Raw genomic sequence first — 15,044 nt, forward strand, 5'->3', positions numbered from 1 at the left:
AATGGTGAGTTACGTTACGAGAGGACAGAGAAATGCAAATGTCCACTCTTGCTCTAAGGTTGGCGTTCAAGTCATCCTGTTGAGTTTAATGATGACTTGCTGCTGGCTGCACTTGATGAAGATTGTGCTGTAACAGTTGAGAACTAGCACAGACGTTTTATTCAATCCATTCAACATTTCACCTTGAACGTGACGCATCACTTAAGCTGTAGTCACCTGATCTGAACTTCTGAAACCACCTTCGACATTTTCTTTCATTGAGAGACTCTGCACCATAAACACCTTGAATGTTTCATGTAGTTTCTTTAGCATTATTGCCTTTTTTAAATTCATAAAGAATTATATTTTTATTGTACTCCTTAGACACATCCGTCTTCATAGGGGTTTATTTGATTAATGATGTGAAAAAGTGGAGTTGGGTTAGTTTCTTTTATTTGTCTGAACATTTTTATACACGTCCTACTACATATTTTAGTCATTAAAGCCTTCTACAAAGACAAAAATAATAATGCACTTTCTGTATTAAATGTTTGAACATTACTTGTGGTATGAGCTGATACATTTAGATAAACACTTAAAGTTTATAGCTACAAATTGGGTTAAGTACGTTTTATTAGAATGATTTTAATATGCAAATTATCAAGTCACGTGACAACCACAGCTATATAAGGCCACGTGGAACAAAGTGTATCAGAAGTAAATTTTAATGATGTTTAGTGTTACGTAGGTAGTTCGATGACATAAAAATTGATCGCTTTTGGGAGGGGTATGTAACAGCTCTTCTGAACGCGAAAGATTCCTATAGTATATATTCATATATTAAAATTGAGTTCATGGGGAATTCAGAATTTTCAAGTTGGGATTTCTCTTGTACTTCATACTGTGACATCTTCTACCAGGTGAGAATCCTCAAACTCATAGGTCAGTGGTAAAACCGTCCATCTGTCTCAGGAAGCAGTGAACAACAAAACCAAGAAGGATCTCCGTTTGGAAAAAAACAGCACTAGTCGCGTAAACACAAGCTGGTGCCACAAAGTATTCGTTCAACCGTCGCATACTTCAATCAGTCGGAGAATGATATGGAAAACATACCGGTCAAGTAGCCATAGCAAAGTCTAACGTCTTATACGTAATGGAATTGTTCAAATGGGAGATCAGAATCGTCTTTTTCGCACACATGAGGGATTGTTGACATAATCTTACGACAGATTTTTACAATGGAAATTAAACAGGACTATATTCAAGATGCACGTTCATCAGTTAAGTCACGACCAGACCCAACAAAACGGACTGTAACAATTTGTTAAGATTTCAAATTCCATCGTCAATTAGACCAAACGTACGTCGGTGCACGAAACAGAAAAAACACAGTTTATAGAATCTGAAAGGGAGATTTACTGTGTTATTTCTTTTTTAGATTTCCTTTCGTTAGCACAGTCGGCTGAAATGTCTAATGTATCAGTTTTATTCATGTTAATAAAAAATTTGTTATTAAAATTGTTTCTGCATTATTACGATGTTAATGTCTTTTCTAAGCTTGCGGAACATGATTTAGTGTAAATATACCTGTCATCAGTATTATATTTTTGAGTTTTGCATTATTTATTCAGTCCCTTAAGGTTTGTGTTTTGTTGTTTTTTTGTCATCGGTAATGAGCATGGCAGACACAGTGGTTGAAATACTATTATCAGCTTTTCTCCTTTTCGAAAAACAATAAAGGGGCCAAATAAAGAATTCAGTGATGAACCGATAATACAACTAACACTAATGTTTTATGAGAAGTATAAATGATTATTTTGCGTTGTTAGCGTAACACATACATTTAGAAAGATTGTTTATATGAACCATACATAAGTGAGGTTTATTTAGTCTTTTTTATTGCTTTTGTTGACAGTGTTGGTAGGAAAGTTCAATACATTCATTTTAATTAATTCTAACAGTGTTGGTAGGAATGTTCAATACATTAAATTTCATTAATTCTAACAGTGTTTGTAGGAAAGTTCAATACATTAAATTTCATTAATTCTAACAGTGTTTGTAGGAAAGTTCAATACATTAAATTTCATAATTATACCAGTGTTGGTAGGAAAGTTCAATCCATTAAATTTCATAATTATACAAGTGTTGGTAGGAAAGTTCAATACATTAAATTTCATAATTATACCAGTGTTGGTAGGAAAGTTCAATACATTAAATTTCATAATTATACCAGTGTTGGTAGGAAAGTTCAATCCATTAAATTTCATTAATTCTAGCAGTGTTGGTAGGAAAGTTCAATACATTAAATTTCATTAATTCTAGCAGTGTTGGTAGGAAAGTTCAATACATTAAATTTCATTAATTCTAGCAGTGTTGGTAGGAAAGTTCAATACATTAAATTTCATAATTATACCAGTGTTGGTAGGAAAGTTCAATCCATTAAATTTCATAATTATACCAGTGTTGGTAGGAAAGTTCAATACATTAGATTTCATAATTCTAGCAGTGTTGGTAGGAAAGTTCAATACATTAAATTTCATAATTATACCAGTGTTGGTAGGAAAGTTCAATCCATTAAATTTCATAATTATACCAGTGTTGGTAGGAAAGTTCAATACATTAGATTTCATAATTCTAGCAGTGTTGGTAGGAAAGTTCAATACATTAAATTTCATAATTATACCAGTGTTGGTAGGAAAGTTTAATATATTAAATTTCATTAATTTTAACTTATTATTGTACTATTATTATAGATATTATTTTGCTTCCTTAATCTCTTCAGCTGGCAGAATCACGTGAGATATTATCGGGCGCAGCATAGCTAGGTGATTGGGGCGCTCGACCTTCAATCTGAGGATCACGGGCTCGACTACTTCAACAAAAGATGCTCACCATTTCAACTGTGAAGGTCAATCCCACTATTCGTTGGTAAAAGAGTAGCCCAAGAGTTGACAGTGGGTGGTGATGACTAACTAGCTACCTTCTCTCTAGTCTTTCACTACTAAATTAGGGACATCTAGAGCAGATAGCCATCGTGAAGCTTTTAGTGAAATTCGAAGCAAACTGAAAATATCGTTAATAGCGAGGGAGTCCATCTAATGGAGCAGCGTGCATTATTTTATTTTTGTAAGTAAGACGTTGCTTTTCGAGAGTTGTACTTCGTTCTTGCTTAATGTTGTTTGTTTGTTTTTTACGCAGAAGTTTCTGTCAATTCATGGTTTATTTGCACTACATCTTCAATAACTGCCTTAAAATGTTATTGGTATTTCAATAAATGTATTCAGAAGCAAGAGAAAATCACACACCAGAGAAACTACTTTATTGTGCGAATCTGAACAATACACACACACACGCATACACCATAGAGTTCACCAGTTGTAATAATTATTACATCATACATATTTACAAACACAACGCAGTGGATGTTTTTACCAACAAAACTCATCCATTAAAACGACTATACAGATGACCGTATGAATGATTCATGGCTGCTAGTTATCAGACTACTGAAAATATACTGTGTTTTCGAACTTATAACACCTTAATGTAAGTATCTAGGAACACGTCAATTGTACAAACGCTGAGCAGCATGTGTTAAAATGTAAAAATAAACAGAAGTCACACAGAGCGTTTTAAAGTTAAAAAAACCTTATCTGCTAGTACATAAAATTAGAATGAATAACGATCCTTACTTATAAATATGAATACAGAAATTCATAGCTTGCAAAAACAAAACCAAAATTCTGAAGTACATTGTCTTTAAGAAAGAGACTTGTAACACAAATAATTTTAAGAAAAGTGACTCAAAGTAATATCATATGTTTTTCAAGTGAAAATGTAAAACGTTCTTTCACGAATATCGAATTAATTTGACTTATTTTTCTGTATGACATACATTGTACCACAAGTACGCCTTTGATGTTTTTCATACGAAAAACATGCTCAAAGAAAGGGCTGTAATAACCCAACACAGTTCCCTAGTATGATTATTTTAACACTGCTATAAAGTTCTCGAACTAAAGTTAGGGATAATTTACTAATGATGATGTGTGTTTCTTGTTAAGCACATATTTACACAATGAGCTATCTGTGCTGTGCCAACCTCGTACATCGAAACCCAATTTTTTAGCGTTATAAGCCTTCAGACGTACCACTGAGTCACTGTGGAGTTACTATTTCTAAATGATAGGTCTTAACTTTGCTTTAACAATATAGTTTTAAAATATAAAATCAATCTGAAGAAAACTGAGTCACTATAATCGCATGTTCACAAGTTTTTGGTTGGGTTGATTACAAGTAAAACATATAAGGCTCTTTACATTGTTTATCCAAATATATTTATAAAAAACAAACAAAAAGGCAGTAGAATATTATAAATAACCTATTACCATATAATTATAACCTTTTGTACGTATGCCGAGTGAGTCAAAAGTCTTAATATCTCCTATTGTTATAAAGTGGACATGAAATATAGAAAATCTGATGACATCGAGTGTTTAGGCAAATACTGGTTGTAACAGAACTTAGATAGCAACGTCTCTAAAGTAATGTCGTTGTGATCAACAACCTTTTATCGACACATTTTACCTATGACTGATATTTCAATTAATATTTTTAGATGATCTTGTTTTCATCTTTTATATTATAAGATCATATCAAGAAAGAAGTGACCCCCAATATGCCTAAATACCGAATGCTAGTAGATTAGAACAAAAGTAATCGAGATTTTAATCCACCCTGTATATTGTGCTTTTGTCTTCCCATATCCTGCTGTTTCCAGTGATGTAACCAACATTTGAAAAACGTTGAACATCTGTTTTAAATTTGAAACTTATGTCCCTCATAGCTATTTTACAAGGATTTTAAACTATGGATTGTTGGAATATAAATTTTATTTCTTAATACACGTGAGCAAATAAAAACTGAAGTGTTATATTATGTTGTGTGTTGTACACGTGAGCAAATGAAAACTGAAGTGTTATATTATGTTGTGTGTTGTTGGTTTTTTTGCCAAACCCTGAATCCCCACACTTTTTATCATCATTCTATTTTACTTGAAAAACTTTTACAAAACACATGGCGTTAAAAGGCGTAATTTTGTGTAAAATATTAGAAATATTAAGAATTAGTTTATACAGATATTATTAAGTTTTAGTTTATACAGATGATATTAGCTTTTTGTTTATACAGATAATATTAAGTTTTAGTTTATACGGATGATATTAGCTTTTAGTTTATACAGATTTCGTCTTTTATTTGTAATTAGTCTAAAAAGTAAAATAAAATCTAATTAAATGATAAAATAAACATGCATTATAGCATGTTATGTTTACTAGAAGAGATAAAATAATCGCATCGAGTTTGTGATAATTTTCAAATAATAACATAACTAGTTAAAGATATATTCCCTGTAATAGGGAATTCTGAGATTGGGATATAAATATCATGGAACAACAAATATGAATAGAGAAATAATTCCCGTAACTGAATGCATTCTTCTAACCACAAACCGACTGGGTGACGATACATTTTTTTTTTGTCAAGTTGGGGACTGCGATTATATATATCTAAATATATATCTAATTTATACCACATTACATCATTCATTTGCAGACCTGAGAAAACAAAGCATTAACAATATTTTACAACTACGTATTGTTGTAACGAACAAAAGTAAATATAATAATTAAATAAATAAATATAAAATTTGTGAAGTTTTGTCCAAATCAGGCTCATACGACTGGTCTAAAATAATTATTTCTTCAACAAATTATTTTTATTTTAACAAATATATGAAAAAACAACAATATACTTTAAAAGTAATGAAAAACCCTGTATTATAAATTAAGAGCTTTACTAATTATTTACATAGTTGATTGCCTACATAATCAATTCTTCTTTAATAGAGTTATAAAGCAAGCAACTGGAAACGTCTAAAATGTTTATATTGTTTGTGACAAGAACAAGACAGTAAACATGCTGTTGGAATGTGTAAAATCCTTATATTGTTTGTCACAAAAGTAAGATAGTAAAGTGTAAATGAGCATTGATAGGCATTTGTCATTTGTTAATTATACATTTGTTTAAATTTGTGATTTTTTGAATAGGTCACTTAAAAATAAAACATTAATAACAAAATACGAAAACATCAATAATAGTAACGTCGATTGGGTGGCACCAGTTGTTCACAAAGGAACGTATTGAAATTCCTGTCAAAAGTGACTAGTGACTGTTTTATGAGCACTTGAACAACCAGCTTATACACCCAGAGATTTGGGACAAAATAATCACATAGTCACCGACGTTTTACAGCTTGAAAACAAGTAAAGATTATAGCACGCTATAATATGTGACTAGGAGTCGTATTCTTTTGGCCCACAAACTGTCAAGCGAGTAGAATCATTCCACACATGGATTTCAGAGTTATGCCTAACATTCGCATGCATCGCCAATGAGTTAGTTTTACCACCGATACTCTCCTATTTATAATTCAGAACAGGAAATACAACTAGAATATGGATGTCAGTAATGTTTAATCACGGAAGTAGTTCATAGCGAGCCAAGCTTACATGTAAGACTTTTAGGCTACACCAATTCCTCATAATACGTTAAACATTGGTAGCACAGACTGGTCATTGCATTTAAAGTTGACCAAATGTTATATAGACATTTTCTTGAAAACCACAAGGGCTATGTTTGGTCTGTATTATACGAGAAAATCACAGATTGACAGACAAAATTTTTTTCATTCTTTTCAACTGTTATTCAGAAATGTACTTCAAACGACCTTGACTGAAATCACTGATTCTTGTTCTAGCTGTGAAAAATGTTGAGTTTTGAGGTAAAAATTATGTCGCTTATTTTTCAAAACATACATGTACCTAGGTCCTAGTCACTGAAAACTCTTCAAAAATGTAGTAAAATCGTAGTTAGTCCAGTATCCTCTTAATATCTGGGCAGAAAAGTTTTAGAACATTAATACTTCTGGGAGGAGGGAATGCCCGACCCCCCTCCTTCCATATCATCCAACCAGGATGCTGGACTAGGTGGAAACTCTTGGTAACTATGATTATTACCTCCATTCATTTCAGAAGGGGGTGGCAAGGGACCAGATGAGCCCACCATTCTAGAAGGAGTTAATATCGGTGGGAGGTGTCCATTTTGACCGTGGACGGCGTGATGTATTCCTGGACCATATGACATTCCAAGTCCTTCTCCTCCATAGCTGAAAGGTCCTGGGTGAGGAAAGGGAAGAGGGATGGGTGTATTAGGACTGTGATTACCCGAGATATAGGGAGGTGTGCCAGGACTGTGGAAAAGATTACTTCCAGGATATATAAGTCCATTTGGACCTTGAGGAGGAGACGGACCAAGAGAACGTTCCTGATCCACAAGCAATGCACCACCAAGTGGAGTTCCAAATGATTCTGTAGGTCGTAGTTCCAGTTCATCTGAAAATAATATATTTTTAATCATAAACTTATGAAAATGTAAAAAATTAAAAATATATTTTCAAACATAAATTTATGAAAATATAAAAAGAAAAAATATATTTTCAAACATAATTTATGAAAATATAAAAAAGTAGAAATCATTAAAACCATGTACTATTTCTTTTTAGAATCACTAGTTTTAGCGTCTCAAATTTTGTCACTAAAGCTTTAATATAGATCCCAGTACAACGGATTAAAATTATTGCACCCAGCAAGCCAATTTCATTCTGCAATTTAATTGTATTGATGTTTTGTATTTCAACTTTGCATGGAGTGTATAAAAAATATATATAAAAAAGATTGGGCACGGCATGGCCAAGCGTGTCAAGGCGTGCGACTCGTAATCTGAGGGTCGCGGGTTCGCATCCCCGTCGAACCAAACATGCTTGCCCTTTCAGCCGTGGGTGTGTTACAATGTTACGGTCAATCCCACTATTTGTTGGTAAAAGAGTAGCCCAAGAGTTGGCAGGGGGTGGTGATGACTAGCTGCCTTCCCTCTAGTCTTACACTGCTAAATTAGGGACGTCAAGCACAAATAGCTCTCGAGTAGTTTTGTGCGAAATTCAAAAAACAAACAATCAAAGAGATTTAAAATTAAAATGCTTGTGTCATTGTTTGCTATCCTGAGTTTATTGAAATATTTCTCCATTATTTAAGATTTCTCTTCTATTTTCACAAAGGAAATTCAAAGTAAATCGCTATAACTCTTTGTTATTAACAGATTTATTTTTTATGTCTTTCAACATACCAATTTAACTATTTAAGAAACCAACAAACAAAGAAACTTAAAAAAAAACTAAAGAAATCTCCATTACGAAGATTCCTTTACAACTACGATACTTAAAATATATTTTGCTTGAAATCTTGTGGTTGTTATTTTTTGTAAAAAAGTGGCTTTTGGTTTAAAATGAAATTTAAAAAAATGTTCTTCAGTTTATTAGTAAGAATACGTATTGTCTTTATAAATGTCTTAAATTAAGAGCTTATGTTGTCATTATTATTTACACTGCACAAGTCAAAATATTGTTATAAGTTTGTTTGTTGAATTTCGCTCAAAGGTACGCGACGGCTATTTGTACCAGCCGTCCCTAATTTAGCAGTGTAAGACTAGAAGGAAGGAAACGAGTCATCACCACCGACTCTTGGGCTACTCTTTTACTGACGAATAGTGGGATTGACCGACACATTATGATGCCCCCACGACTAAAAGGGCGAGCATGTTTGGTGCGACGTGGATTCGAACCCGCGACCCTCAGGTTATGAGTCGAACGTTTTAGCCCACCTGGCCATGCCAGGCTATTTGGTATAAGTAATTCCCTTAGGTTAATTTGTATGTATATTATACATCTGACAGTATGTAACGTAATGTAAAATGCAAATGCTTGTTCATAAAGGGCCAGGTGGGTTGAGGCGTTCGACTTGTAACCTGAGGGTCGCGGGTTCGAATCCTGGTTGCACCAAACATGCTTGCCCTTTCAGCTGTGGGGGCGTTATAATGTGACATTTAATCCCATTACTCGTTGTTAAAAGAATGGCCCAAGAGTTGGTGGTGGATGGTGATGACTAGCTGCCTTCCCTCTAGTTTTACACTGTAAAATTAGGGACAGCTAGCGCAGATAGCCCTCGTGAAGCTTTGCGCGAAATTCAAAAACAAGCAAACAAATTGTTCATAAATACATGCATAAAATGGGGATAATTTTGAATATATTTAATTACTCCCTTAAAACAGCTGTTTCAGGTAATATTTGATACGTCATATTTTATGTCATATCGTTCTGCAGGAATGACACGTCTTTCAAGAGTTTCTCATACATTTTTAGTGTAACTGACTTCCGGTGAGTGTGTTAATCTCCTCCATCCGGTCAATTACCCTCTTTACCAAGAAATGTGTAAAACAGTTTAGAACAATGAGTGTGGGCGTTATTATCTGTCAAGCTTAAGCCATGGACAGTTGCACAACTATATGACAACGCAAAGAATTGTAGGTTGTGGGTACCAATAATACCCAGAGTTGTAGAGTGTAACTATTATAGCGTGTATGATATACAGTTAAAGAGAAAGTACAGGTTTGTGTATTTACTGATATTTATTCTTTTTCACTTCCAGCAAAGTGATATACATCACATTATCAGCACTGTATCTGGTTACAGATTACCTCCAAATGAACATGCACGTGTTATGTGGCTGCAGGTTGAAGTATGACTCATTTATAAAAAAATATTACTCCACGTGTTTTAACTCATTAAACACCACTGCATAGGGAGCTGTTCTGAACTTTGCTGTGCAAAATGCACCTCACTGGATACTTGACACACAAACCAGCCATGTAAAGTATATTCTTCATCATTTGTGTACTGACATAGCGTAGCGTCCACTGATAGCTCAATCTGTTTAATTCATTATTGAAGCAACTTTATATCAATATAATGCGGTCGTTTTCTGGCTATCCTTTCTTGTTCAGGTATAGTAACAAATATATCATATATCATAAAGAGGTTTCATAACCTATTTAGCGACATTTTGATCCATTTGTAATTATTTTACAACAGCCTGCTGTAACTGACCAGCTTCCACACACTCGATAGCTTGTCACATGAGTGAATCATTCAAAGTTCTTTTTGAGGTCTAACTCTGACTCATGGACAATATAAAGCACTTTAAACTCTGCAATTCACAATGCAAGTTACCAATGAACAAGCAACATTGAGAACACAATGGCTGCTGCTGTTAAGCATATTAATACGAATTAAATTCCTAAAAATCATTTATAGGAATAGTAACAACTGGAAACTGAATCAATCATACTTTTATAACCGATATCTCTGAGTTTTCCAACAAGAAGAAATTCGTATAATTTCAACAAATAAAAATTCAAAACGTAGCCATACCCAGTACTGTTTATTGATGCCCAAGGTTAAGTTCCCGGTGATCTTTTACATAAGTGGAAAACAAAAACTCGAAACTCAGCCATTTACAGTACTGTTAGCTGATACTTCCGAACTTTCTACCAGACAGGTTTAACTACCTTATTGACGATTCTGTCTGCTTATAAGCTATAGAATCGGGAAAGAAGAACGACATTAGAACACTAATTTCTCGATGGAGGCATTAAGTTTCTTCGAAATCGTTGTTTAGCTGAGTTTACAGAATATTTTACAAAAGCCCTTTCATCTCTTTGCTCAATTCAATAAGCGAAACGCCAGCGCAGATATTTCTTCTGTAAAACAAAAAGTGAAAAAAACACTTGTAATTTACCATTCTTTATTTATTTTATATTATAGTTCAGCCAAAGGTTTTGCTATAAGCGAACTCCAGTTGCTAATATAAAAGTAAGATAAATTATTGTTCACTTTTCTGAAGTTGCGGAAGCACTTACAAAAGTTTGCCTATTCAGAAGTTCCTTGACATACGATGGAAACAAATGGTATATACATTTTAATGGAGTGTATCTGGTCGAGTAAGAATCAAATTCCTATGTTGTACGTTTGCATCATTTACGTTGGAGTCGGATCTAACAAGATTCATTATTATCATTCCGAAATACATTTTGATAGTGGTGAAGTTGCAAAATGGATCATACATATGAATTGAGTGATAATGTTGAACTCCTTAGATAATTCAGTTCTGTGTTCTGGAATGTTGTTGTTATGATATGAATAAGTTCCTCTTTAAATAAAATCTTGTGAAGTTTCTTATTGACGTAGTTAATAAAAAATAATGTGTATAAGATTACCTAAGGCAACCTGAAGTACAAACCATTACATTTGTACACTATTCTGCGTCAGACAAAAACAAACACGAAGCATACAAGGTACTTTAAAGTTCGTAATGTAATTATCCAGTTGCAGAACAAAGAAGTACATACTTAAAATCGTAACGTATAACTAAAGTTACAATTCTAAAAGATCCAGCAAAAGTTGTAATATAACTTGAAATCCCTAGTACACGTTAAACAATATTAAATTATCTTCAGTGATAGCTGGTTCAGGTGTTATTACCAGAAATTCAAATAACGTTTACCTGGTACTAGACAGTAAAGTTCGATATAGAATACAGTCTCTCCTATCTGGTACTAAATAATAAGAGTTAACGTAAACTATAATCTCTCCATTCTGATACTAAGTACTATAGCTTAAAAATATAAAATCCTCTTAGCTGTTACGAAACAGTAAGGTTTGACATAAGATACAGTCTCTTCTATCTGGTACTAAACAGTTCGACATACCATAGAATATAGTGTATTGTAACTGGTACTAATCAGTAAGACTTGAACATAGAATATAATCTCTTTTATCAAGTCACTAACAAAGTTTTTAGGCCTTCAGTATAAAGTTTTGAACAGTTAAAATGCCTTGTAAATATAAAAAAAAACTTCATACTGTAAAAAAGGCCTTGTTAGACCGACTGAAATAATTTAGTATAATACAGAACAATCTTCTGAGACTTATTCATAAATCTATATTGAAAACATTATATCGTGTAATAACAGCATTCCCTCAACTTCATTGATGTAGTAATTTTATAATACAAACTGGAAGTAGGCCAAGTGCCTGTTAAAATAATGTTTTAGGAAATAAAAACTAGCTAGTAAGAGCATCACACAAGTTATATGAGTTATGTCGTTAATAATAAAATTATGAATAACGTTTCCTCAAGCATGACTTCAAAATACTATAACAACATTTGATATGAATTCATAGAAAGAGTAGAAATTAGCATTGTTTATAGCTAAATTGAACAGAACAAACTTAGTGAAACAAAGATAGTAAGCATGTGAGGGAAATTCTCTGGACCTACACCACAAATAATCTGTTATAATGTATCGAACTTGTACGATGTTTTTTGTTTAAAGTATGTGTAGATGGTATGAGCCCTGGATAAACTCTGTAATTAGTAGTAACAGTTTAATACACTTAAGTGTAAAACACAAATAACCACTTTTTATCTCTAGCTTGTAAAAGTCGCTATTTTTTAAGAGTCCACTGATATTATTTACTATAATTGATCAGTTATCCTTGACAACGTAAACTGGGTAAATTAATACAATATTGCATACATGTTCAAAAGGTTAATGGTAGCTAATAAAGAACATTATAAGCAAACTACGCTAACATGTGATTGCATTTCTTTACTGTCACACGTTTATCCGATGGTCATGCCTTTGGAAAAACATTTTATTTTATCAAAAATAGATACTTGCATGAACTAGCACATTAATTTGAGTATTTAAGCGTCATTGCGTTTATTAGTCGTTTATATAAGGTGTATATTTTCCAACAAACGTTAAGATTGGATTTTTGAAAGTTAATCTACTCGTTCAAAAATACCTTAATATTATGTATATTACCTCAGAAAAACCAACGTGTAATAAATATAAATTAATTTCGAGTTTCACCATCTAAATGTGGTTGTTGAATATCTGATTTACAATTTTAATGTTTCCTTAGACCTCAGACCTTTTTATATGCTTCACATCGGGGTAAACTTCATCAGTAGCTTGTTACGTCTGTCATACAAACTACACATTAATAATGTAAAAGGTAAAAATCAATAACGATTTTGTTTTGTTTATAATGTATTAGATGTGGGCGAAAATTTTGGAAATCACACCGTACAGTAAACACTAGTTTTATCTGTAACATGATTTTAACTCTGTTTACTTAGATGAACGCTATGTGGATAACAAACAATGAATAAATATTATTTCACGTTACGGGTAATTCTTGATTTTGAAAGCACTAAAGCCTTACCTCTGTATAGTGAATCACTATCCAGATCGGGTTTATTATCTTTTCCCCTGTCCAATCGATGTCGGTCTCTGTTTTCAGGAGAACCAGGAGACGCAGATGTAGGGGTTGAAACTGAAGAAACACTCTGTTTTAGGCTTCCACTAGCATTACGAAAGTACTCTCCCCAACGACTCTTCCCAGCATCCTTCTTGAGTCGTTTTTCTTTAGCTCTTCGGTTCTGGAACCACACCTGGACTACTCTCATGTCAAGTCCTGTGTCCTGGCTGAGTTGTTCTCGGACATGACGCGCAGGTTTTGGACTGTTGTTGTATGCAGTCTTCAAAGTCTCCAGCTGTTTTGCCGTAATGGTGGTCCTAGGTCTCTTGCTGGTACCATCTGTTCTACAACAGTCGGCCAGAAGGTCATCGTTAGCAACACATATAGCTTTGACCTCAGCAAAAGCAAAATTACACACTTACCTGTTTTAGGAACTTAATTATTGACCTTTATATATGTAATTTACTTGATATTTATGACAAAGTTATTAAGACTACATTTTGCCAGCCATAATTTTTCGGTACTGACCAGAGGGAAGGCATTTAAGTACTAATGATTTCAAATGTTGTTGACACAACGAGCGTTTTAACTGCATGATGACACTGTTAGGCTTAAAGTGGTTTTAATTTTATTTACAGGTTTTAATAATTATGTTTTAATTTATGAAACTGAAATTCAATCATATAGTTTTTGCTGATTTGTACTGGTTCTGAGCAAAAACGAAAAAACTGATGTAAAGCCAAAAAAAACGTCGTTTTAACGAATATAAGTGATTTCGAAGAAGTAACTACAACATTAATAATCATAAACGAGTGAGAAAATAATAAAAATACAGAATAACAACAACTATTAAAAACGTAAACAGCATAATGGAAGACACTAAACAGGATTTCTATAAATCAACAGATCTAAAATAATGAACAATTTTTCTAATAAACTGAAAATTGAAACAAGAAATGAGTTTCCAAAGGAATTCCAGAAGAAATCAGAATATCTGATAAAAAAAACACAAAATGTAACAAAATATAAGTAATAAAGAGAAAAAGGTTTTAATTAAGGATCTACAATGACATGTGAGAAGTAATATGTCCCCTAGTGGCACGTCTGCGAACTTTTACTGCTAAAAACCGATTTTTGAGACGCCGTTTCTGTAGCTTTGTCCATAATAACAAATAAACAAGAAGTAATAATAACAAATGCATTCGAATCGAATCTCTGTCGGTGTTTGGGTAAGAAAAGTTCACACCCTGGAGGGTCAGGTTCTCTATGACCTCTTCCTCCTCCCCGTACTTATATTCTTGCCCGATTGGTACTTATAATTGTAGAACTGAATATTATTTTGATCCTTTTCAGGGCAATGTCCATGTATTGTGGCTCATATATAGTGATTATTTTATTCTATCAGCAGAATGGGGCAGTCTGGAGTAGTGTGCCATTCATATATAATTCTGACTGTTGTTTTATGTGTTTTGTCAATTTCGTAAAGACTACGAGTTGTGTTTTTGCTGTGTTTATTTTTATTCTATATTTTTGACAGTATTCACTTATTCTATTTAGTTGCGGTTGTATGTTAGTGGCTGCTATCGTGGGTGTTGCGGCACTTTTCCAGACTGCCACATCATCTGCGAACTGTGAAGAGAATCCATGATTCAGATCCTTTAGTGGCATGTTGTTTACATGCATAATGAAGAGTATAGGGCTAACCATCCCTCCCTGAGGGACACCAGCATCAGGAGTAAAGTATTCAGAAAATGTTCCTTCAACATTTACTCTACACTTTCTGTTT

General features: G+C 33.3%; 1 protein-coding gene across 7 annotated transcripts in view; it reads right to left on the minus strand.

Moving 5' to 3' along the window:
- Window positions 1-3,287: 3,287 nt before the first annotated feature.
- LOC143251973 (LIM/homeobox protein Lhx3-like) overlaps window positions 3,288-15,044 on the minus strand; it is a 115,137-nt gene continuing 103,380 nt past the window's right edge. For 4 of the 7 annotated variants that reach the window (XM_076503401.1, XM_076503403.1, XM_076503400.1 and 1 more), the window contains 2 exons: window positions 13,223-13,602; window positions 3,288-7,430 (listed from right to left, as the gene is read on the minus strand). In XM_076503401.1, coding sequence (XP_076359516.1) covers window positions 6,955-7,430; window positions 13,223-13,602 — 856 coding nt within the window. In that variant the 3' untranslated portion in view covers window positions 3,288-6,954. The remainder of the gene's footprint in view (window positions 7,431-13,222; window positions 13,603-15,044) is intronic. The other 3 variants (XM_076503398.1, XM_076503397.1, XM_076503399.1) reach the window with 1 other exon arrangement.

This window comes from Tachypleus tridentatus, chromosome 6, assembly GCF_004210375.1.
Source record: "Tachypleus tridentatus isolate NWPU-2018 chromosome 6, ASM421037v1, whole genome shotgun sequence".
Taxonomy (NCBI): Eukaryota; Metazoa; Arthropoda; class Merostomata; order Xiphosura; family Limulidae; genus Tachypleus; species Tachypleus tridentatus.